This window comes from Podarcis vaucheri, assembly GCF_965113315.1.
Source record: "Podarcis vaucheri genome assembly, chromosome: 3".
In the NCBI taxonomy this organism is placed as follows: domain Eukaryota; kingdom Metazoa; phylum Chordata; class Lepidosauria; order Squamata; family Lacertidae; genus Podarcis; species Podarcis vaucheri.
This window is the reverse complement of record NC_138761.1, coordinates 35,771,017-35,797,073: the sequence shown is the minus strand read 5'-3', so window position 1 is coordinate 35,797,073 and position 26,057 is coordinate 35,771,017. Positions and strand designations below refer to the sequence as shown.

At 41.6% G+C, this 26,057-nt stretch overlaps 1 protein-coding gene across 1 annotated transcript; it reads left to right on the top strand.

The window, feature by feature from the left end:
* Positions 1–962: 962 nt before the first annotated feature.
* On the top strand, positions 963–26,057 carry WDR43 (WD repeat domain 43). Its single transcript, XM_082214835.1, has 18 exons — positions 963–1,271; positions 6,894–7,028; positions 8,794–8,912; positions 10,534–10,654; positions 12,012–12,151; positions 12,421–12,523; positions 13,388–13,452; positions 14,357–14,528; positions 14,906–14,992; positions 17,014–17,148; positions 18,060–18,200; positions 19,287–19,373; positions 20,562–20,593; positions 21,597–21,660; positions 22,661–22,774; positions 23,529–23,598; positions 24,716–24,768; positions 24,868–26,057. The coding sequence occupies exons 1-18, from the start codon at positions 978–980 to the stop codon at positions 25,021–25,023; spliced, it is 2,088 nt and encodes a 695-aa protein (XP_082070961.1). The 5' UTR covers positions 963–977; the 3' UTR covers positions 25,024–26,057.

Genomic DNA, 26,057 nt, shown 5'->3' with positions numbered 1-26,057 from the left:
GCAACCAAATCAGATAGCAGGGCAGGGACCCACCATGAACAGGTAAAAGTTCTTTGCCGCAGAACCTTTGTCCCCCATTTCAGAACACAGCCACTTCACATGTGATTAATGTCTATCCTGCTCCTGCGAAGAAGATAAAAGGAGGTTTTTTTCTCCGTCACTGAGCTCCTTAGAGGAAAGACGGGAGTACGTGAAGGAGAAATAAGTGCAACAAGCACAGCCTCAGGCATGTCTACTCAGAGGCTAGTTGAGCACCCCATCCCATAGTCGCCTTTGAATGGACTTCAACAAGCAGAGGTCCTTTACTGCGTTCACTGAGGCTTACTCCCGGGTTGAAGCTTCAAGTAAGCCATAGCGATCGCCTAGCTTTCCTTTGTTCCACATTGCCGGCGCGTAACCGGTATGATGATGATGATTTTTTTTTTTTAATAACTGGGTGGAGACGACGAAGTGCCTCAAGGGCCGCTATGACAGAATAGCGGCGTGCCAAACATGACAACTAGTTGCTTCCCAAGCTCAACTCCTAAGCATTGGATCCCGCGTTGCAGATCCTGCTGTGGATCCCCACGGGCTTGCGAGCAAAGCACACCAGAGCTGTCAACGTTTCCCTTTTTTATGGGAAATTCCCTTATTCCGAATAGGACTCCTTGCAAGAAAAGGGGAAAGTGGACAGCTATGAGCCACACAGACGCTGGAGGAGACGAGCCACTGTGCCCGCCCCTCGGCCGACTGAGCGAAGCCCCTGCCTGCCTCTCTCTGCCTTCCTGCCTGCGCGCGCGCCTCTCCGGGCAAGAGGAGACGCCTTGCATCCCGTCAGCGCGACCGAGACGCGCTAGGCAGGCCGAGGCTAGCGCGCCTGCGCAGGGAGGAAGTGGGGGGGGGGGTTCCGGACCACGTGGCTGCCGCGGGGCCGCCCGCTTGCCTGCTGGGAGCAGAGAGGGCCGGGCCTCGAGTGCGGGAGCGAGCGAGCGAGCGCCATGGCGTCGGCGTCAGCGGCAGGAGCATGCTCGAGAGAAGAGGCCTCGGCCGTGGCGGCGGCCCCCACCGGCGCGCTGCCGGTCTTCGCGGCGGCGGCCCCGTGCGCCTTCTCCCCCGGCGGGCGGCGCTTGGTGGCTCTGTCGGGGCCCGACGGGCGGCTCCGCGTGTGGGAGACGGGCAGCAGCCGCCTGCACCACGAGTACGTGCCCTCTGCCCACCTCAGCGCCGCTTGTACCTGCCTGGCCTGGGCGCCGCCGGGAGCAGGAGGAGGAGGCCGCCCGCCGCCCAGCAAGGTATCCCCGTCCCTCCGGGGCTGAAGGGGGTCGGAGCGGGACGGGACGGGAAGGCTGGGCCTCCTTCGCCTCCCCCGACGGGAGGGAGCCTGTCAGTCTATGCAGGGGGGGGTGAACGAGGGGGGGGAGGCAGGAAAGTGGAGGCCTCTCCCACCCCACCCCCCAGAAAAAAACCGAAGCAGCAGCGAGCCTTGCTTCTTCCTCACGTGCGGCTGGGCCTCGGGTGCCCAGGAGGAAAAAGCAGGGCTTTCTGGCCTGGCCTCGTAGGGGGTGTAGTGGTTTTGCAATAGGGGTGAGTGGGGGGGGTTCCTCCTCTTTCCCCGATTCTTTTTTTTGGGGGGGGGGTTGAGGATTTCTGCTCTAGCGGGCCCCGTCCACCACCACCACCACCAGGGCTCCCTTGGGCCGCAGCTGCAGCACATGTGTTCCGCTGTGGCTCCGCCCCGAGGCCGTCGCATGGTGGCTGGCAGAGAGGAGTTTGCGCCCCGTGCGAGTGGAATCTGCGCCACCAGGGCGAAACCGCATCCTGGCCTTGACTAGGTAGCCTAGACTCGGTCTGTAAAGAAGCCCTGGGTGGTCGTTCTCCCTCCCACCCCCCCCAAGCTCTAAACAAGATCTCAAGTTAGGAACTCAGGGAGCTACTTTATTCCATTAAAAAAACCCAAACACCTATCATCTGCACTCTCTGGGAGTATAGTATCTTTTCAGGTTTCACACAGGAGGGCTGAATTTGGGGTGGTTTGCATAAAAAAGCAAGTAGTGGTATTACTGAGATATGCCCCCCCCCTTTCCTAATCCAATTCCTGAGTCCAGAGATGATGCTGAGGACTCAGCCTTGGGTGGTGTGTGTAACTTTCTCCCTCTCTGTGTATAATGCTATTCCACTCGAATGATACTAAGAAATAAATCCCCACCCTTCAGATCAAGTTAGGAGTGGGCTGCATCCTTGATAGCTGGTAACAGAGCATGTGGGGCAGCCCCCCCCCCCCGGTTATGTTCTTCAGTGCACCCCTTTACTTCATCCTGTGCAAATGAATTCACTCCAGTGGGTGATCACTGTAGGGGTGTCAAACTAGTTCCTGTACATCTCAATTTCTTTAGTGAGAGTAAGGATAAATGGCAAGGGAGCCGTGTAAGAGATATAGAAGCTAATTGCCAAATGCTTAAACCTAGGTTACAGTTGCCACAACAGAATGTCTAGGTACCTTTTTTTGGCAATGAGATTTCTTACTAATATTTTCATTCCTATACCGCTTTATGTTTCAAAGGAAAAAAGTCTCAAATCTCAAAACAATCCAGAATAAGACAAATTCATGCTTCAAGGAAAATATTTCAGATCCTTCTCTGACGTTTTGCTTTCCCCATATTTATTTATTTACCTACCTAATTTATATAGCTGCCCCATAGCAGAAGTACTTTAGGAAGCCAGTGTGGTGTAGTAGTTAAAGTGTCAGATTAGGACTTAGGAGATCAGGGTTCAAATCCCCATTCAGTCTTGAAGCTCACAGGGGGGACCTTTGGCCAGTCACAGCCTCTTAACCTACCTCACAGGGTTGTTGTAAGGATTGTTTCAAAGGTTGCTTTTGAAGGCTGTAGCCTTGTGCTGCAACAGTTGTCCTCATTTGGCACATGGGTGTTTTTCAGCAAAATCCCATCCCTGTTTATTCAAATGTAAGTCCTATTAAATGTGTATAGAATGTAGCCTTGGTGTCCTAATTTACTATTTTATTTATAACCTGCTTTTTCTGTTAGTTAGATATTTTCTGCACAGTCCATCAGTTGCTCAGTATTGATCCCAGTGGAACAGTGGCCTTGTGAGCTCTTTGTACTAAATCTGATATGTGAACAAATAAATAGAGGCAGCCTTTTCAATATCACCACATCATTCACAAACTTAGAAGGGTTTCCTTTTTATCTTGGTTTTCCAAGGAATGCAGCAAAGTTACTGCTAGTCTTGTAGCAAGTGGGAGTGCGATTTTGAAAGAAGAAATTTAGTGTATGTTTTTTCCTATGGTCACATATAAGTCAGTGTAGAGTACAGACATAAACTTTGTTTCCATAGGCACATTTGTTAGCCAATTCTGTTTTAAATGTTGCAGAACTAAAACACCCTTTCTTGAACCATTCATGTTGCTCATGTTATTTAATAATACAGTGGTGCCCCGCAAGACGAATGCCTCGCAATACAAAAAACTCGCTAGACGAAAGTTTTTTCCGTTCGCGATTTGCCTCGCAAGACGAATTTCCCCTATGGGCTTGCTTCGCAAGACGAAAACGTCTCGCAACTTTTTTTCTTTGACTAAAAACAAAGACATGTTTTGTTTATAAAGTTAATTTATTTTCCCTTAAATTTTTGAACTGCTCTTTACAGTATGTGTGACTTTAAAGAGCAGTTAATAAACTGTTGTTATACCAAATTTGGCTTTGTTTGGACTTTTTTTGACCATAGGAACGCATTAATTGATTTTCAATGCATTCCTATGGGATTTCGTGCTTCGCAAGACGAAAAATTCGCTAGACGACAAAAATTGCGGAACGAATTAATTTCGTCTTGCGGGGCACCACTGTACATAAAAATCATTACAGTTGTATCTTGGATTCCGAACGCCTTGGTACTTGGAAGTTTTGGCTCCCAAACACTGCAAACCTGGAAGTGAGTGTTCCTGTTTGTGAATGTTCTTTGGAACCCAAACATCCGACGGGGCTTCCGATTGATTGGCTGCACCCTGCAGCCAATCAGAAGCCGTACTTTGGTTTCCGAACGTTTTGGAAGTCGAATGCATTTCCGGAACAGATTCCGTTCAACTTCCAGCGTAGGACTGTATTCTTGATCAGAATAATTCATGTGCCAAAACACCTCTGTTCACATGAAGCTTATCTATATATTGTAACACCACACATTTCTCAACACCTTTTAATGTATTTAAAAGGGCTACACATTTTTGAGAGGGAAGGCTTGCTACCAAGAATGTCCTGGAGATGAGTATAAAACAGAAAGCAGATTTCCTGGCAGCATTCAACGCAACCTGGGCAGTCTATATTTCAGGGTACTTTCTTTCTTCTGTCCATGCCCAGTTTGAACAGGAGTAAGCCCCCCCCCCCGAGATCTTAATACTGTATTGCTTCTTTGTGCTGAAATTTGAGACCTGTAAAAAAGCCAGTGGTCTGCAGAGAGAAAGAAATGTAACTGTTTAGATAACATTGATTCCAAAAAGCCTTAACATCTCTAAAACTCACAGTGCTGGCTTTTGAAATCAGTACTTCATTCAATATGATTTACTTGTAACCTTAAAATTAAGAACCCAAATGCTTACTAAATTTGTTGACAAATTTGATTTTATGTGTGGAAAGGTATAATCACTTAGTGGAGAGTTTTGTGTGTAGGTGGGTTTTTTTTTGTATTAAATGAAATTATTGTAGCAATTGATACAATTGTTAAAGCTACACACACATACTCAGACCACACTCTCTTATTCCTTTCCTCATATCCTGATTCAGACATACTGTGATTCACTGCAGTGTCTGAAACAGGCAAAAATGGTTTGTATGAGTTGTAGTAAGATTCTAAAACAGAATCAGAAGCTGAGCTGTAAATATTTCCAATTCTGATTTGAAAGCAAACAACCATTTATGTCACAGATGGTCAACCTAGGCCCTCCAGATGTTGTGGATTAATCAGCCCCAACTAGGATGGCCGGTGGTCAGGGATCATGGGACTTGTAGTCCAACAAGCTTAGTGTGGTTGTAGATGTTAATTTACACACACACACACGTACAGACATATAAGCGATTTGTATATGTTTTTGGTTCTCCTTTCTACTTTAGGTGCCAGAAACCAAAGTTTGTTCTTGTGGCTTGTGCGGAGCTTAATTCAAAACAGTACAAACCTAAAATAAGTTTAAGAAAGTAGACTTCAGGTTTTCATGCTAGCAGTTCAGAGAGAATCAGCTTAGTGAGTTTATAGGTGAGAAATCAAATATGCTCTTTGTGTGGTGGTCTAGTTCAGAGTATTGTCCAGACTGACACATGCCAGTCATGCTGTGTGTCTTGCCTATGCCTGAGACTCCTTCACTGGTGTCACTTGTGGGAAGGGTGAAAATCTTGAGTAACATTACTGCCAAAGCTGGAAGGCAGATGTTGGTCTGGGAGCAGGGGAGCTGGCCTGCAGAGAAACAGCAAAATAGAAACTGAAAGCAGAGAGGAGAGAATTGTGACTTATGTAGAACAAAATGGAAAAAAATGGTTTAATATTATAAACAAATAGGGCATCAGAAGCCTTTGGGCAGGGAAATAGAAAAGAGAGGGGGTAATGGAGGGTGGGGCTCACATCCATGGTGGCAAGGAGTGAAACCCAGTTTGCAAGTAACACTAAACCAAATCTTGACTTACTGTGTGAGCATGTGGATTCCCAGTGAGGAGACCACAGCCACTGCACTCATGCCCTTGTCCTGCTGCTGTGCTGCCCAGAGCTATGCCATGGTTTGGCTTAGTATGTTGTCAAAACTCACATTTGTGGTTTGTCTCATTCCAGGCAAATTGCAAGCTGTTTTTTTTTTAAATAAGGGGAAAAATCCTTGGTTATTGGTTACAAGCTTGTGGTTTGGATGATGAACTAAGTCACACCATGGCTTTACCCTGGGTAGCATGGTGGCAGCAGAATTCGGAGAGGAATGCAGCAGCGACAGTTTCCTCTCTGGGAAACACCACACTAAGCAATGGTTTGGCTTAGTGTTATGAGCGAACTGAAGCAGAGAGGAAAGACTAGATGCATACTACAAAGAGGATGGCGAGAGCAGAGCACACTGGGGGAGAGGATTAATAAAGAGATTCAGAGAAACGAGTTAAAAAAGAGAGGAGGAGTTCCTACAGGCTGCTGGAAGAAAAAGGAAGATAGAAAATCAGTTAAAATAATGTAACTATAGCAAAAATGGTTGTCCATTGTTTACTTAGTGAGACAATCCTCCTGAGTTAATAAAAGCATAACTGGATCAGAATGATTTGAGTTGTGGCCCAATATTTTTTAAAGGTGGCAGTTAAGAACAACATTTTCTGTTAATTCATATTAGCTCTTTTTGTAGCCTTAGGTGAATAACATACTTTTGGCATAGTCTTTTTAAATGAATAAATTGAAGATGATGCCTTCCTCTTTATGTGGCTGGGAGAGAGATTTTGCAGAATATTTTTAGCTTGTTTTGGAGACGAGAAAAAAGAGAGCAAAATGTGTGCTTTTGAACTTGTTCTTGAATATGGCCCTTACTGGAATAAAGGCAATACTTAATATTGAGTATAGGTTGTCTCATTTGGGGAATAAAGCATTTAAAGCAGGAGCTTGGTTTTGTTCTGGGTTTTCTTTGAAATATACAACTAAGGCTCTAAGTTCATCCCCTTCAATGTGTGAATAAACTTTGTTTTGTTTTGCCCAAGGATAGCAAACGTGGAGCCCTCTAGGTGTTGAACTGCAGCTCCCATTAGCCCAGCCCAGTATGATCAGGAAAGATGCAAAGTGGACTGCAGCTTCACCTGGAGGGCACAATATTGGTTATCCCTGACCTTGCCTGTAAAACTGTAATTTAATATAGCCAACCAGACTATTTCTTCTGTCTTCATTTGATCACTTTACAGGAAGGCCCTCAGAGAAAGAAGAGGAAATCTGAAGCTGCAGAAGCAGGTGAACAGTTAGATCTTTTGGCTATTGGTACTGCAGTTGGCAGCATTTTGTTATACAGCACAATAAGAGGAGAATTACAGAGTAAACTAGTAAGTATTACTTGCAACAACATTCAATGTTTTTCTACGACTAAAATAAATTGTATTTTTCTTAACATAGGTTTTATTAGACTAGCTTAATCATAACTCACATAAAATGGTTCAAGCATTGATGCAGTTAGAAATGGAATTTGTAAAACCTGCAAGGTGTCATGGGAACCTGAAATGCCTGTGTTTTTGGTGAAATACACGACAAGATAAGAGAATAAATTACCCAAATTTCATGCAGCTCTGACAGTGTGCTGTTTATATGAATTTTACTTGAACAAAGTCCTTCATAAGTAACTTATTTAGATTTTCTAAAAGAGTGTACTTCCCTGTCTGTGACTGAAAAGATGGGAAGTTAATATTTGGGTAAATGACAATGTGTCTGAAGGATCTCTCTTGGTGGACCTGTGGTTTTTTAACATGTATGTTAGTGTCCAGGTAAGTGGACTTAAAGGAATAGCATGATGTATAAAGAATTCAAGGGGGGATAATTCAAGTTAAGCCAGAAGCAGGCTGAAATGCCAGAAGAGTCTCATGACACAGATGGACAAATTTCGCTTCCTTGATATTCTGGAAGTATTCCCTGGTATTTGGGTAGTAAGTCAGTGGCTTGCATCATGCATTTTCGCTGGGCTGCAGTTACCAAAAGGTAAACAATTTCGGAGGGTGATTAGAAATGTTATACAAATGCATAAAATATTCATACCTCCTCAATATGTCAGTAATAAGCAAGTTCCGGTACCCATAATGGGGAACCTTTGGCCTGCCGGGCTGTTTCTAGCAATCTTTGCCTGCATGCCAATGATGTGATGTAATTTGATGTTACCTGTTATTCGTTTTAATCTGCCCCACCACTTTTCACAGTTTTCCTAGGGTTGCACTTGAAGTCACAGTTTGTAGTTCCTTGTTGTGGCTTTTATTGTACAATTTTTAAAGACGCATTTGAAAATGGTACATTTTCTACATCTTCTGCCCAGTTGCTAGAGGTGTTTCTGCAGATCCTCATATCATCTATGGTAATGCTCTAGAGCCCCTTCTTAAAATGATTCAGGGAGAACTTGAAAAGTAGAAGAGCATGAGAGAGTGGACACATCTCTTATATGACTAGATGTAGTGATTATGGGACAGCTCAGGAAAGAGGTACTCAAACAATTAAAAACAAGGATATAGACATGTTGGTCCATAAGAGAGGAAAAAACCCCTCCAACGCCCACTCTTAGATAGCACCTTTATTAGTACCAACCCAAAAAGTCAGAAGAATGTGGCAAGCTGTTGGGCTCTTCAGGATTTTTCATTGGGCATGGCGTTACTTGGGATGGAGACAGTAGTTGGATGAGGAAAATTAACTGCTTCTCAATCTAACTTCCTCACCGGGTTATTATGGGGAGTAAATTAGGAATGGGAGAACCATGTTTGTCACCTTGAGCTTCTTGGCGAAAAAGGTGAGTTATAAATGCAACAACAACAAATGACAACAGTGATGCTACTACTAATAATAACAGTCCATCTGTGTTCAAACATGGTCTGTCTGCTGCTACTATGTCTAGTTCAACCCTGGCTAACAGAGCCATGTGTTTTCCACTACTTTGTCCTGAAGAAGTTTGTCCTAAGCATTAAGTTACTGGGTGTGAACAGAGTAATCCACAAGCACCCCAGTGACAAATGTTATTGCAAAAGTACTGAAGTGGCCACAGAAGGGTAGCAGAGATTGATCTAACCCCACTAGGGAAGTGATGTTACTTGCTAATAACCTTTTCTTTTCATCTAGAGTGGTCATGACCGTAAAATAAACTGTGTACGGTGGCACCAGGACAATGGCTGCTTATATAGCTGTTCAGATGACAAACACATTGTGGAATGGAACACACAGACGTGCAAAGTGAAATGGTGAGTCTGGTTTTAAAAACAACACAAAACAGTACAGAGAATTTATTGCTGGAGTAGATGCCATACATGGAGGTTTAAGACATGGGGGGGGGGGAATGGCATATTTTCTGCAGCAAATTATTTCCTCTATATTATGATGTGCGTGCAGTAAGAATTCTCATTCAAGTTGGGGAGCTTAAGGCCTTTACTTTATGTAGCAATTAAATTGGTGGCTGCTATGTGGACGCTAGGTTGTTTTGCTGCTAAAAGGATTTATTTGTGAGTTATTTTAGTTGTAATCAGGGAGCACATTCAGTGTAGAGAACATGAGATAAAAATCATAGGTATATGAGAGATGAGATGTTGCAGGTGCCTGGAGGTGTTTATAGCTGTACAGTGATAATATCACTACTGATGTTATTACAGGAGTGAATCTGACTTTATTTCAGATAGGTGCATTTAAACTCTGTCTTTGGGAGTATTTCCTGGATTTAGAAGAAGCTCAGCATTTCAAAGTTTCTTAAAGGGGGGCGGCAGGAGAAAGCACAAGGTCTATTTATCTGTTTTGGTTATTAAAGCACATTTTCTGAATATTAAAGCATGCAAACTTAATAGGAGACTTCCTGTGTTGAACAAGTCCATTTGCAAAAAAGGGAATGTTTCTTCCTCACTTATTTTTTCTGGCTTCTCTGAAGTTATTGAGGTTCTGCAAGGAATGGCTAAACCAAAATATATATGATTTGGAATACCGGAAGCCTAATGCAGATTTACAGACCTTACACATAATTGCGTTGCCTTCCCTGCTCAGCCTAACATTTACATGTTGCACTTGGCATACAGGCAACAACCAGTTGATGCATGTCCAATTGATGTGTGGCCATGCACCTGCGCATCATGGCAACTTGGAAGTGGCCAGAAAAGGGGGCGGGGCGGATTTATGCGCACTTCACCATCACACGATTACCTGGGATGCAACCCACATGCAAATTGGAGGTTGCCTGTATATGTTAGCATACAAATGCCCAGAGTACAGTTGTGTAGGTCTCTTAAGCTGTTACAAATGAGGTCAGTATTTGAGTGGGCTGGGCTGGCACAGTTCTGATGAGCCCTGAAAAACTATATGCACATTTATATATTTAAAATATATATACTATTGTCAGATAAAACCCTTAACAGCTTGGGACCAGTTTACTTTCAGGATTACCATACCTTATACATGTCCACTCGACTGGACCTGGTTGTGTTACAGGTGCCACATAATACTCATTCTACAGTTGTAAGATACTGTGGCAGCACCTACACTTTGGATCTCCCTGCCTGTTGATACCAGGCAGGTTCCTTCACTGTATTCTTTTTGGTGCCTGCTTAAAATATTTTTGTTTAGGCAAGCCTGTCCAGATATATAGGTGCTGATGTGTTTTGATCTTTTAAATGTTTTAATTACTTGCTTTTAATTGGTTTTTTTTGTAATTTTAATACTTCTTGCAAATCACTTCCCATGGCACATTAACACTCTTGAAACAAATGTTTTGAGGCTACAGAATTCTATTATTTTAAATGCTCCTCCTTTTATTTTTGCAATGGTACGTACTCTTGACAGGGCTGTGCTCACTGTTCTTCCCATTCTTCTCAAACTTTCTAGCAAATGGAAAGGAGATAACAGCAGTGTGAGCTCACTATGCATCAGTCCTGATGGAAAGATGCTTCTTTCAGCTGGTCGATCTATCAAATTGTGGGACCTGGAGACCAAGGAAGTCTACAGAGTAAGTATTCACTTGGGGTAAATAAGAACATAGGGAAGATTGCTAACTTCTTATGGTGAACTGTGTTGCTTCACTTCATCCTGTTTAAGTAATATAATTTAAGATAGAGGTTTGCTGGAAGGTTTGCTGTGATGATACTGTCAATGTGGTTTCTACTGGCTGACAGTTGAATGAGGACATGAGATTCCTTGGCTGTGTCTGAGCACTGCCAGCAGCCTGTTCACCAAATTACATCTGCATTATGGAAAAGCATAGAGTTGTGTCCAGGGGTTTCCCTAAGCAGACAAAAGGCTCTTTGATCCAGAAGAAGACTCTTGTCAACTCTCAATCTCAGCTGTTACGTTTGCTTGATTATGTGGGGTCTCCCAACCTTTGGAAGAGTCTTTTTGGTGTGCTGCCATGGGAAAGAGTGGGCAGGGAAGTCTCCTTCCATCAGCCTCATCACACACACACTTTTTTAGATTTTTAGTTAAACATAACATAAGTGTAATGCTAGAGTAGACCAAAATCCTGTCTTCTCCAGGGTTCTGTTTCCCATAGAAACCAACCAGGTACCTATGGGAAGTTTATAAGCAGGAGATGAGAAAAATAGCCGTTGATTGCCTTATACAACAATAGTTTGTCTAAAGCTTTCTAAGGCGGTTCCCAGTCTAACACAACAGTTTATGTTGTTGAGCTGATGAGCTCGAATGACGGATATACCCAGACCTAGAAGTTTGTTTCTTTTGAAGCACACTGACCAATGATTACCCTGTGCTTATTTTTCCACTAACTCTGGAAAAATGCTTCTGTTACGTGCAGAAATCCAGTACCATTGAGCACATGAGAATGACATGCTGCCTGTCCCTCCCACCCCTAGACACTGTAATGCATTATTATGCAAAACTAATTTGTAATAGGTTTCCTGCTATTCTAAGGAGCCTCTTTGATTGTTGAACCTGACATTTTTTATATTACCTTTCTGGGAAGCTCTACAGAAAGATGGAATAGATTAACTCTTATGGAAAGAATAATGATTGGAGAAATAGAAAGCAATAACATCATGAGATAATGATCTAATGTACTGAAATGCATTCTTAAAATGACTTGCTCAAGCTCATCATTTCTTTTTTTGGATAAAGAACATCGTTACCAGTTTACCTCTTCATTTATCCCAAACACAAGACTTACAACTTCTGCTGCAGTGCATATAAGCTTATTGTTATTGGATTTAAAATACTTGCCTTTCATCCTAATCCTAAATTCATTTTCTTGTAAGAAAATCCTATTGATTTTGGTAGAACTGGTGTGTAGAACAGATCTTTTGTCTTACATTTTTAAATTGGGTTTCATTTCTAAAATTAAATTTCTTCTCTAGCATTTCACAGGACATGCTACAGCAGTTTCAACTCTTATGTTCGTCACAGTACGGCCTCCCAATGAAAATCAACCCTTCGATGGAATTACAGGGCTATATTTCTTATCTGGAGCAGTGCACGACCGGTTACTCAATGTTTGGTATGTAGCTCCCCCCCCCCCAGCAATCAGTGTTGTCAGTTTGTACCCCAAAATATGAAATGTACTTAGAAACACAAAAAGCTCCATGATCAGAAATGTGGATTTTGGATAGTTGCTGTGAACAGATGTAATGAAAAACGTGGCTTCTACTCCTTCACAGTTCAGTGCAGAAATGAATTTCCAGGGTTCTCTGAGCATGTGCTTACGTTACACTATGGTGTCATTGTTTTGTTATTTTTGCCTCATTTTTGTCACTATTATATCTCAAGGCAGGTGAGATCAGACAGGAAAGAAAGGAATGCTGTAATGAGTTTCATGGCTACAGATGAGCCAATCCATATTGACCTGACAATGTCAGAAAGCAAAGAGGAGGTAAGGAAATAATAATAATAATAATAATAATAATAATAATAATAATAATAATATTTATGTATGTATGTATGTCCCGCCCTCCCCAGCCGAAGGCTCAGGGTGGCTAACAACAATCAAATAATCAAACAATCAAATAATCTGACATTCTAAAAACATTCCATTATAAAAATTAATTAAAATCAAATTGATGGCAACCATTAAGCAAAATTCTGTGCAGGTTGCCAGAGGAGGGAGTCAGGCTGCGCCCTGGCCAAAGGCCTGGTGGAACAACTCTGTCTTGCAGGCCCTGCGGAAAGATGTCAGGTCCCGCAGGGCCCATGTCTCTTGTGACAGAGCGTTCCACCAGATTGGAGCCACAGCCGAGAAAGCCCTGGCTCTAGTTGAGGCCAGCCTAACCTCCCTGTGGCCTGGGACCTTCAGGATGTTTTTATTTGCAGACCGTAGGTTCCTCTGTGGGGCATACCAGGAGAGGCGGTCCCGTAACTTACCTATTGATTTTCTGATGCCACTGTGTAGAAACTATTTTGGCTCAGTTCAGATCTATTTTGTATAACTGGAGAACTTAAAAAGCAGCCATTAAAAATAAACTTTGTGATTTTTGATAATTAAGTTGTATTTATAGTAAATGTGTCTGGTGAACATTTCATAGAATCATAGAGTTGGAATTGGACCCTGAGGATCAACCCCCTGCAATGCAGGAATATGCAGCTGCCCCATACGGGGATTGACCTGCAACCTTCGCGTTATCAGCACTATACTCTAACCAACTAACCTAATTGACCACATTTATAGAAGTAGAGAAAATATCTGAATTATTGATATGGTAGTTGTTTTGTGATCTGATGATGTATTATTTCTTTTCAGCCAGTTAAACTAGCAGTTGTATGCAGAGATGGACAGTTGCACTTATTTGAACAAGTCTTGAATGGGTAAGTTGGTATTTAAACATACACACATCTCTATTTCAATAGTGTGTTACCAAAGCGTGGAAGAGAGTAGTGGGGCAAATCTTTGTTGGCAGCAAGGTTCAGTTTGGATATATCTGAAACACTGAATACTCTTTTTAATAAAGCGCAATATTTGTGTTTGTCTTATAATTTTATCTTTAATAGAAGTCCTTTCAGCTGTACTTTTTGAATTGTTTTAAATGACTGAGGCAGAGGACTGTGAAATTGAGGGGGGCGGCACTCAGGTTTGCAATTGATTATCACTTTAGGCAAATATAACTTGCCTTTGTTAACCTGTCAGCAAAATGGCAAACTTGAGGCTTACTCTCCTTGCCATCTTAGCACATGGTACCTGTAGTTCTGTAGAGCGGTAGTCTTGTAATCTGGGAAACCAGGTTCACGTCTCCGCTCCTCCACATGCAGCTGCTGGGTGACCTTGGGCTTGTCTGAAGTCTCTCAGCCCCACTCACCTCACAGAGTGTTTGTTGTGGGGGAGGAAGGGAAGGGAGAATGTTAGCTGCTTTGAGACTCCTTAAAGGGAGTGAAAGGCGGGATATCAAATCCAAACTCTTCTTCTCTTCTTCTACAGCCTTCAAACTCTAAGGTAGTTGCGTTGATGGCATACTACAAAGAATTTGATTGGCTACTTGATGGTCTTTGGTTGGTTCTGTCAAGGCAAACCAACCTGGGATAATTTTTTTTTTATGAAGGATTGTATACAGATTAATGCCTAACTTCATTCATCATGGAGCTTGAGCATTGATTGGCAGTAAAAAATAGCTTTGGAAGGTTGTGAGGCTTGCTCCCATGTTTGCTGTGAAGAGATTTTAAAACTGCGGAGACAGGTGTGCAGAATATAATATTTAACAGACTTATTTCCTTGCAGTTCCTGCAAAAAACCATTGACATCAAAATGTACAATCCAGGTAGCAACATCTGGAGAGGGAAGTGATGCCACGCCAAAGCCAATCCCTATTCTAGCAGCTGCATTTTGTTCCGATAAGGAATCGTTGCTACTTATGTATGGAAACTCCTTACAGCCTGTCATTGAGAGAGTGGTATGTGATGTCTTTTTGAAACTCAAAAGTTGATGCCTTGATACAAAATCTGAATCTAAGTTGAGATTATTACTATTTCATGCTGAGTTTTATCTGATGCTCCTTGTAGTATTTCAGGAAAGCTTTGATTTTGCTTCATAATTAAAAATTCATTAATTAAAAGTTCATATAGCCTCTTGTTTTTGCAATTCAGTTGCAATTAAAACTTTGTTAGCTTAGTTTATACATAGGTTACATGATTGGGGGAAGTGGACAACCTAAAAAGCTTTCATTCAAGAGTCTTCCCTGTTACTGAAACTACTTGGATACTGTGACTAAAAACTGTTACTGACCTGTGAAAGTATTGACATCTATTTTTGTGTCTCCCTCTGTTGTAGCCTGTGAATACTACAGAGTCACATATGTGCTTAGTAAGAGACATTCAGAAGACCTTGATGCTTAAAACAGAAATGGCTGTGACAAAGGTAAGATTGAAATCTATTTTTAAGTAATCCTTTTCATAATGGAGATGTTGGTTTCTTTGATATAATATATAGAGTAAAAAATAAATAAATGGCAAGTGCATGATGGCATCCCGGAATGTATTTTTAAATACACTGGCATTTTTGTCTATGAAGATGATTTGAACCTAAGATACATTTCATCCATTAGAATTGCTCTGGCACACATAGTTCAATTCTGCTATGCATATGTTTAAAATGAGGGATCTGTGTGTATAGTCATGATGATAAGAGTCTATGTTGTCTTAACAGCGCCTACAAAACTGTTTTGTCATCAGAGAGCCAGTGTGGTGTAGTGGTTAAGAGCGGTAGACTCATAATCTGGTGAACCAGGTTCGCGTCTCCGCTCCTCCACATGCAGCTGCTGGGTGATCTTGGGCTAGTCACACTTCTCTGAAGTCTCTCAGCCCCACTCACCTCAAAGAGTGTTTGTTGTGGGGGAGGAAGGGAAAGGAGAATGTTAGCTTTGAGACTCCTTAGGGTAGTGATAAAGCAGGAGATCATATCCAAACTCTTCTTCTTTCTTGATAGTTTATCCACTTGCATATTGGCATAGATGGGCGAATGTAAGCTTTCTAACAGTGAACTTACAGGGCTTCTTCTGCTACGCTAGCCACAAAGGAAGGGAAAGTTTAAGGGTCCTTGGGTATGCTGTGATGACTTTGATCTTGGTTTCGCTTTTTGCTGAATTCCAATGACGACACATTTCTCTTGGCTGTCTGAGCATACCTAACAGATGAAAAGCAATTTGTATATCTCACAGGGGCATGCCTCTCTGTTCTAGGAGCCCTTATAATTAGGATCCAAACAAAGCCCACCAAAAGAGTAGACTCATTGTAAGCAGGATAGTTACTTAATGAGCCAAATGAGTGTTGCTTAATGAGCCAAAATTATGCTGCAGTCTAATCATCTTTGGGAATAAGCACAATGGAAATCAGTGTGGCTTACTTCTGAGTAGACATGCATAGAGCATTGTCCTGTAATTACTGAAAATATGTAAGTTCTGTTTTTGTCATGCATCTGGTGCTATTAGCTGTTGCTTATTTTGTTACTTATCCGTGTACAAATTGAGCATGGATGGTTCCAGTGGTTTAGTTTATGACCTTTGGCGAAAACTCAGATTTCCAGAATGCAGACTTTTCTTGCAAATAAATTCATGTTAAAGTAACCATATCATTCAAAAGTTGTACCCAATTAAGTTTTACTCAAAGAAGGCCCACGGACCCACTGTTGTGCATAAGGATTTTAATTGCATAAGTGGGGGGACAGACACTTCCACAGGTCTCAGTACAGGCAGAATAAAAGAAAATGTGGGAAGGCCATTTGAGCTTCTGCTGTCTTGCTGTAAGAATGCAAACGGAAATCCCATGGGAAATTGTCATGCTTTTGCTGACCTTTGATACCCTCCACCCACATATATGACTTAAGGAGTGATCAGTCTACCTACCTACCTTGTATCTCCTGTTAATATGCTTCCTGGGAGGAGGGACTGGAGAGCTTGCCTTTCCCTAGCAGCTGCCCATTGAATCTTAGCAATCAGTATGGTTTAAGCCACTAATAAAGGTGTAAAAACAAAACAAAAAAACTGATGCAACTGAGAACTGGCATATGGCGGCATTAGCTGTTCTGCCATTCGAGCAATAATGGGTTTCAGTTCCTAAGGCACAAGAGATTTCAACACGTTATTAGGAGGAGGTTTTTTAAAAGTGCATTTTAAAGATCATAAAATTTAAATTCTAGGTATTAACCCTGCAGTTCTGTTTGCTTAGTAAGTATCTTGTTTCTGTTATTTTTCTTACTGTTTAAATTGTTTAAATAACGAACTAGCTGCCAGGTATGTTTTCTCTTAAAAGAACAGTTTTGGTTTCAAGTGAAATATCTGTTGTGCAAATTAAATTGGAACAAGATCAAAATTACTGTGTAAAATAGGGGGGGCAGTTGTACTCGTACAAATGCAGATATCTTTTCTTCTTCTTTTTTAAAAGGTGAAAACTCCCATTATCAACTCAGAAGTCAAAACGCTAATGCCTGGACTTCCTGGACATAGTGCAGCTATCAAACCTTCATTTCGTGGAGAGAAAATGGAGACCAAAAGAAAGTCTACTGCAGCTGGTAGAGAGGTGAATTGATGTTTGGCCTAGAATAAATGCACAGCACAATCATCATGTATGACTGTACAGTACACACTGTGGAGGAGAATGCACTTTAGATATTTCTTCAGTACACTAACTTTCACGTTGTATTCTGGGATCCCTGTGGTTTCTCAACAAGAAGGCCAAATACAGTGGATACGCCTTCTTGAAGTACAATTATTTGCTTTCCCTTTTGCTTTTCTTTATAGTGTACACATTTGTGGGGCAGTGTTGGGGCACATTCTCAGTTCACATGGGGCAGTGTTGAGGCACAGTGTGTCTGGCCAGTATGCAATATCAATGGCATATGTACCTGTGAAGCTACACGCTTTGTGTGTATATTTTGTGGTGGTGGTGGGGAAATGATTGCTATTTGTTTTTAAGTGATTATTCTAACCAGACAGTTCAGAGGTTCACATGAAGTGGTCAAAAGTTCAACCCAGGGAATTGAAACTAAATCATTTTATTTGTATGCTGCCTTTCCAAGGACGGCTTAGAATATATATATATTTTAAAAACATATGTAACTACAAACAAAAAGTCATAAACAATAAGCAAACATCAAAAAGTATACAAACAAATTGAACAATTTCCACAAAAATCATAAGATACAAGCTAAAGATACAAAGAATTAACACCCACCAAAGTAACAACAGCCCCCCAAGCAAAAACTGCTAAAGAATGCCCCACTTCCTGGTCATCCATTATCTTGATTTTGTTCTGTCCTTAAGCTTAATGAATGACTGGTCTTTCCACATGCAACTGTAGTGCTGTGAAGAGGGATTTGGCTTATAGGTGGGAGGCATAAAAAGCACCACAAAGCTTAATTATGGGGATATTGTCCTGTATGTAGTGCCCCTTGCTGTGCAAATAAGAACGACCTTTTCCTTGCTGTATAGGAGAGCATTGAAGACCGCCTTGGTGCAATGGATATTGATGTGATGAAAATGAAACAGTCAACGGGAGGCCTTCCACAGACGGACAATTTTGCAGTCCTTTTAGTTCAGGGTTTGGAAAGCAGTGATCCTGAAATACTAAATGTAAGTGTAAAGAGCGTTGTGGTTAGGGAAGACTCCCTCTTGTACCAAATAGCCATGTTTAGTATTTTATTTATTAGGTTTTATGTATTGCTTATGTGTAAGTCACCCTGGAAGCTTTACTGAATGGTAGCATAGAAATAATTAAATGAGGGGTTTGCTTTGGTTACTGCATGCCTGTTCATGCAGCAGGCTACCCACACCCCAGGGTTGCATGTTCCACATGTTCCCTCTATTTTCGATGTTGTGGCTGTGAGTTCTGTTGCTTAAATGGTAGCACATGTTTTCAAGGGGACGGGAGATACTGTAAACTTGGGGAACCCCAACATTTGCAGAAGTACCAAAAGAAGTCTTCATGAGGACTAATTTTGCTCAGTCACCACAGAATGCTGTCATAGCGTTTCATCCAGTACTGTATTGTGCACATGCAGAATGGAATTTCGCTTGCACAAAGGGACCACTCTCCCTTGTGCACCCTCAAAATCTGCTCGGGAGAGTTGGGAGATACTCTGGAGCAGAATTGAGGTGTGCCTGGGGGGAAGAGGGGAAGGTGAAGTCCTGTTGCGTGAGTGGAAGTACATTCATGCAGTAGCTGTTTGGAATGAACTGAAAACCTGGTGGGAGGGTGGCTGGAACTCAAGTGTTGTTGAGGAAAGCATGGCTGACAAGTTTAATAGTGAGCATGACCACTCCACGTTGAAACATTTTGTTTTTGTATTATATTCATAGTATTGTAGAGTTGGAAGGGACCACGAGGGTCATCTAGTCCAACCTTCTGCCCTGTATAGGGCTTGAATTCATGACCCTGAGATTAAGTCTCATGCTCTACCAAATGAGCTGAGGTGTGTGTGTGTGTGTATGTATGTGTGTGTGTGAGAGAGAGAGAGAGAGAGAGAGAGAGAGAGAGAGAGACTGACTGACTAGTCCAAGGCCATCTGATGAGTGGGACTTTGAACTTTGGCTTTACCAGTTGAATTACAGTGCACTACTCAATATGCCACACTGGCTTCTGATACAGGGCATTTTTGGTGCCAAGCATAAGCTAGTAACATGGTTCTTTCACTGATTTGCTTTCCCCTCTTTTAACAGAAAGTGCTTCAAACAAAGAAGGAAGCAATAATAAAGAAAACAGTAGCCAGAATGCCTGTGTACTCTGTCATTCCTCTGCTGCATGAGGTAAAAAATATTTTATTATAAGTCACGACAATACCAACATTACACCAGAGTCTTAGTTTAAGCAAGGCAGACACAAGCTTTGTCATAAACTGGAATGGTATGTCTCTTTCATATGAAATGGGGTGGCCTTTAGGTCTCAAGATTCTGTGCCTTGTCAAGCTGAAAGCCAGTTATGAAAACAAGTTAGTTTCTTGTCACATAAAACCTGATGCAGCACCAGAAGTGAAATAAATGGTTGTTCTGAAAAATGGAAACAGACAGCACTGTACCTTAGTAATATCTGCATAGAATGCATTTCACCACAAATGAATGTAGTTCATTGCATTATTCCAAGCGGAATGGCTACCATGACATATTCAGATGAGAATATTGCCGCTGTGCTACTTGACAGAAGTTACGCTGCTCAGACTATCCAAATTTTATTGGTTTTCATGTAAATACTAGAACTACATATAAAGAAAGAGACTTAGGGATCATAATTGCAGATAATAAATGGCAATCAGTTTGGCACAACCCATCCCTACGAACCATCTCTGCTCGTTTGCAGGAGGCTTCTCTTTAAATTATATTTTGCTGTTCAGATTGGTAAACAGCTGTGTGTAGAAACCAAACCGATTTGTACACAAACCACAGCATGTTGTCTTGAATTTGCCCATTGGCTTTTATTCTGATGGCAGCTGAACACTGAAACATCACATTATGTTGTAACTTGTGGTTAAAAATGAGTGCAGTGCATGATTTTGAATTTTATATCAAGTTCCATTCTGCTTTCTCAGTGTTCAACAGAGTTATCACACTATAATCAAACTTGCTGAATGATCACTGGTTAAACCAAGGGCTCACTTTGTGCAGCCCTTTGTTTAAAAATAAAAAAAACCAAGTCTGAAACCAGCATTTAACCAATGGACCAATATTTTAATAAGCTGATGTTGATAGATAAGGTTTTGCAATCTGGTTTGCCATGTAGTACACTGTTTTCTGGGGGTTTTTGTGCTCCAGTAACAAAACTGTGCTATAAAAAATACTTTATGATGATGATGAATAAAATAGCAAATGGAACAGAAAGCTGAGTTACAAACCTAATTGGAAGCAAGGTTTTGAACCCGAGAATTTATATTTGCCTTACTGAAGAAAACTGTTTATATCAGTCTTGTTATAGCTGTGCCTGCTTTCTCTATTCCATTTTAGCTCACAAAAAGGCTGCAAGGGCACCCATATAGGTAAGCAGAGATTACATATTTTTCTTCATTAAAATGTGGAAGCACAACTCAGGGCGGCGGTCAACATATATGACATAATTCTGTAAAAGAGTTACTATCAAAGGAGACATAACCAGCAGTTAAATATCATAAAAACATCTGAAACTGTACTAATCAATATTTAAAAGGGAGGAAAGTTCCTTATAACAGCTCTGATACATCCTTCTGTTAGACAGTGATAAATGATAGTCTCCCGATCCAGCAGTAGTGGTGCTTAAAAGAGCATTAATGTTCAGTTAGTAGCACCAGATGTGCATTTTGAGTGTGTATCCATTTTAAAGGAATGCCGCATGGCTGGGTGACATCCACAGACAGATGTGCATCTGATTTATTTATCTTTCAGGCAAACTGATAGTTATTGCTATTGCAAATTCATCAATTATTAAAGATGACGGAATGGCTAAATCTGTCATAATAACTTAGAGTTGTCCTGGTTGATCTTTGCCTGACACCCTGGGGAGCCAGGCGATTCTGGGTTAGATGGTCGTAATTCTGCATTGAGGTAGCTTTCTATGTGCACTCTCATCTGCTTTGGGGGAAATAAGATGTGAGCGAGGCCGTGCTGCACTTTGGGCTGATGTAAATGACAGTATGGGCTGTTCGACAGTGGAATTTGCTGCCAAGGAGTGTGGTGGAGTCTCCTTCTTTGGAGGTCTTTAAGCAGAGGCTTGACAACCATATGTCAGGAGTGCTCTGATGGTGTTTCCTGCTTGGCAGGGGGTTGGACTCGATGGCCCTTGTGGTCTCTTCCAACTCTATGATTCTATGAAATGCCACTGCTGTGAACCGTACTGCTTACATAGATGGTGCATTGTGCACATCATGATTTCTGACAGTTTCTTCATTTGTATCCCTTTGTGAAGTGGGCTGGGTTCTTCATCTTGAGATATGAAGCATGCTTTGTATTGTTTTTCTAACCCATGTCAGTAAATGCAGGTCACTCTCTTTACTCCTTGTTTTCCAGCGCCTCACAAATGGTTCGATGGCTAAAGGCCGTTTTAACTATACATGCATCTTACCTTTCAACAGTAAGTACTCTTAAACGCTCTCCTCTGTCCCAGCTTTGTGCTTCAACGATCCCATTTGTGTGACCTGAATTCTTTGCCTGTCCCAAAGCTCACTGATTCTTAATGCTAAGCCCCATTGCATGCAAGCAGAAGCTCTGCCCATGGTTCTGAATTGTGCTGATATTGAGACTATGGGCAGATCCACACCTTCAAAAATTGAAACCCCACTGCAGCAGTCCAGTGACAAATAACAATGGTGTCTCTCATTGATTAACTTAGTGGTGTTAATCCAACCTGTGTGCCTCTTCGGGCCTCCCTGTTTGGTCCAGATATGCCCACCTACCCATCATCTAACATCAGGTGGGGAGAAAGGAAGAATTGGACACTGATTCTTAGTACCTGTAATACTTTTGCTTTGTGGGAGAAAACCATTACTGATGCTGCTGGTCTCATGCCCATGGAATGGAATTTCAGAACTGGGGAGTCACCACAGAGAAGGCCATATTCCAGAAGATGAGACCCAGTAATTGGTTGTACCTTTGACATCTGATGGGAAGGCATTCCACAGGATGAGCGTCACTACCAAGAAAGCCCTCAGAGCTGGACCTCAGTGTCTGGGCTGAACAATGTGGGTGGAGACGCTCCTTCAGGTATACTGAGCATGAGGCCGTTTAGGGCTTTAAAAGTCAACACCGATACTTTGAATTGTGTTCGGAAACATACTGGGAGCCAATGTAGATGTTTTAGGACAAGGAGTTACATGGTCCCAGCGGCTGCTCCCAGACACCAGTCTAGCTGCCGCATTCTGTATTAATTGTAGTTTCCAAGTCACCTTCAAAGGTAGCCCCACATAGAGCATATTGCAGTAATCAAAGTGGGAGATAACCATGTACCACTCTTATGTATATGTGTATATTTAATATTTATAATATTGCAGCTGGCTTGGTGTTATAATAAAATGTTGACTATTCCCATGTATCTTGTTAAGAGACAAATGCTTTCTCCCTCTCCTTCTCCTCAGTTGCCAGATCTGGTCCCTCAGCTGGGAATGCTATATCAGTTAATGGAGAGCAGAGTGAAGACTTTGCAGAAGCTCTCTCGCTTACATGGGAAACTCTACCTTATTGTCACCCAGGTGAGTTGAAGTGGGTTGTAGGGCACAGGAAAACTATGAATGTAAGAATGGAGGGATGTTACATCTTACAAGAATCATGGCTTATACTCTCCTGGGTGTAATAATTGATTTTAATAGTACTGTACAGTATTTCTCACAGTCCTGTTGCTCCTTAAAAGCTAATAGTCGTGACATAAGCAGTTAAGAACTAAATCCCACATTGTCATCTTGATGACAATATATCCTGCAGTATATTGGTTCAGTCTACTGTGAAGAATACATCTGAGCAGCTAACAAAGTTGTAGCCCATGGACGTTTTTGCCACAATAACGTTTTGAGTCTTTCAGATGCCAGAAGGCTCCTCATGATCTATTACAGAGAAACGAGGATATTTCTTTGGAAATATTTTGAAAGACGTATATGTCTCTGTGTGATTATTTTTATATTACAATAACATACTATTCTGGATAACTTTCTGGCATTCATTAAGTCTTAAAATTTTCAAGAAGTGTTTCTGAGCATATGGGCAGAATCAGGTGTTAGAGATGCAAACATTTAATGTAACCGTCTGAAACATCCATATGCTTTTAGTTGTATTGTAAACTTTTCTCATCCAACAGGAACACAACAAGCTCTCCGAGCAGCACTGCTTTTTAATTGCACGCAATTCATTTTACTTTCTATGAAGTAATGCAAGTTCTACACATGTGGTAGAATGGTATCATTTTATAAAATATTGCTACAGCCCCTGTTAATGCCATACATTTATTTTCAGGTTGCTGCATTGGAACAGACTCAGGATGTGCCTGATGTCAACCAGACTGCAAAGCTGGTGTATGAAGAAGGTAAGGAAAGGGACTTAAGTGGAGGTGCCTTGGGAGCTATCGGGGAACAAGATGGGCTCTGTTAAGGCCATGGCCCCTTTGTTTCAGATTTAGATTTGTGCGTGTAGCATTTTGGTCTTATAGACTGCCATTGGTAAGGAAGAGAATGATTCCACATCGCTGAAATAAGCCCCAAATAGTTGGATCAGTTTTATTGCTGTGTTCATGTCAGGCTCTCAAAAGTTGCTTCCTGTATTAGTCTCTGCATGGCAGGAAGAGTTGGACTGAGCCTGCTGCCCCATGTTCAGCATTGCATGTCCAGTCCCCTATACTCATGAGTTCAGCAAAACATCTGAAAAGGCCGTTTCCATCCAGGCATACAATTATAGCCATGTAGGGGCCCTTTTCAGGTGTCCCCTTGAACATGCAGATGTTTGGGTTAGTGGGGACAGGTGACATGGTATAGACAGGGGGAGGAGATGTCATATAAAGCCTTAAGACTGCATGTATATAGGCTTTATATAAAATCTATATAAAATGTATATATCCCATCAGAAATTGAAACGCTACTGCCGCAGTCCAGAGATAAAAAACAATGGTGTCATTGATTAACCTGATGGGGACTCAAGATGGCTTGCAGATTATAAAGAAGCAGCTAAAAAACCCCAACAACAATTAAACATTAATATAATTAAAACACGATCTCACTCGTATGCGTGTATGTTTGCATATATAAAATATCTATTTAAAAACATTATTAACCATGCAGCTTGCCTAATTGTAGTGCCAGAGTGTTTGGTCAGAATAATTCTAGAAGTTGGCTGGCTAGTTTACTGGTCCTGAATGACTAGAGGATTTGGTGAGGGTTAGAACAAAATGAGAAGCATAAAGGGGTTTTTGCTTCCATGTTACAGGCTGAAACCAGCTTGTTAGTCTTCTTTAAGAGGGCTTGGGGACTGCTGTTAAACTTTGAACCCTACTGAACCTGGTTTTTTCTGCCAGCAAAATTGCTTTGGATCTTCCCAACTAATATAACAATAGGTTAAATGAAAGAGTTTTTTAGCATATAGTAGTGCACGCTCTTAGTATCTCTTTGAAGAAAGGTCTGTCTCAAACCTCGTGCATTCTGTCCTGACAGAATCATCAGAGGAAGGTTCGGATGATGAGATGGCTGGAGAAAATGATTCAGATGTAAGTAAAAGCTCCCAGTTAGTTCCTTTCCCCACGCTTGGAGGTCAGGCTCTTAAAAGTGATCACAGTAGTCACGTGTCTTGTCACTTTCTCCTGCAGGAGAACTGGGATGAAGAGGATGAGAAAGAGAAAGAGGAAAGCGATGAGAACGATGAAAGAGATGAACTTTCAGGCGACGAACAAGAAATGGCTATAGAAAAAGAAATCAATGGGGAATCAGATTTGGATCCAGAAAATGAAAGTGAAGAAGAATAGCATATGCTTTAAAAGGGGGCGAAAACTCCTATTAACTGGCCTCCAAAACTTTCTGGACTGCCATGCTGAAAACCGCTTACAACACACAAGGGATACTTGGCCCCAACGGCTGTGATGGCATATTGGGACACTGTATTTCCAAGCCCAGAATGTGTAACAATGCCAGCCTTCTTATTCCTTTACCGCCTGTCCTATACTTCCTGGGATCACAGTGAAAGATTTTTCTTCTACATAGTAGGCAAAGATTGCCCCCCATTTTCTGGACATTTCATTTTGCATCTTGAATGAAATAGTTTTACCAAGGCTCTTTGGATGATAAACTTGTTGCAGCTCAGTTTCAACAGTTCCAAATTCTGACGGAATGAAGACCACTTCTACCTTAGCCCTCTTTAGTTAAGTACTTTTCCAGTTGGCACCTTGCTGCATTTTTTGGAAGAGAATAAATATTTTTGTAAGACCTTAATGTTGATTGTTCTTCCTCTTCTCTCTCTCCGCCCATATCCGTTCGCTCATAACCGAATTACTTAGGCCTTGGCAGTGGTACAATGCCTATCAGGCTGAGCAAAGCATTTTCTTTTTGAAACCAAACTTTTTATATGTGTGTGTGTGTGTGTGTGTGTAAAATCAGTCACTTTTCTTGTACTTCAGAAAAACAAAAGAAAATTAGGTTCATTGGTGGTTCCTGACCTCTTAATTTTAATTGAGCTTGTATATAAGTTTAATGCTGACCCAGAGACAAGAGTCCATCTTTGGAAGGATAAGGATAAAAAAAAAATGAAAAGAGGGGGCAGATGCTTGTGAATAATGTAACACAACGCGTATACATTTATTAGGAATTTTTAATCTTCGGGGCAGAACAGGGGTTGCCATTAGTTCAATTAAACTGAAGTGGTATGAACAATTTTTGAGAGCAAGGTTGGGTAAAGGTTTTGAGCCATTAACCAGTATAATGTACAGTTATTTGTCTATAATTGGAGCTGTTGCAACCAAATACTGCCCTCCTTTGTAAAGTGAATAAATATACATTGCCTTTA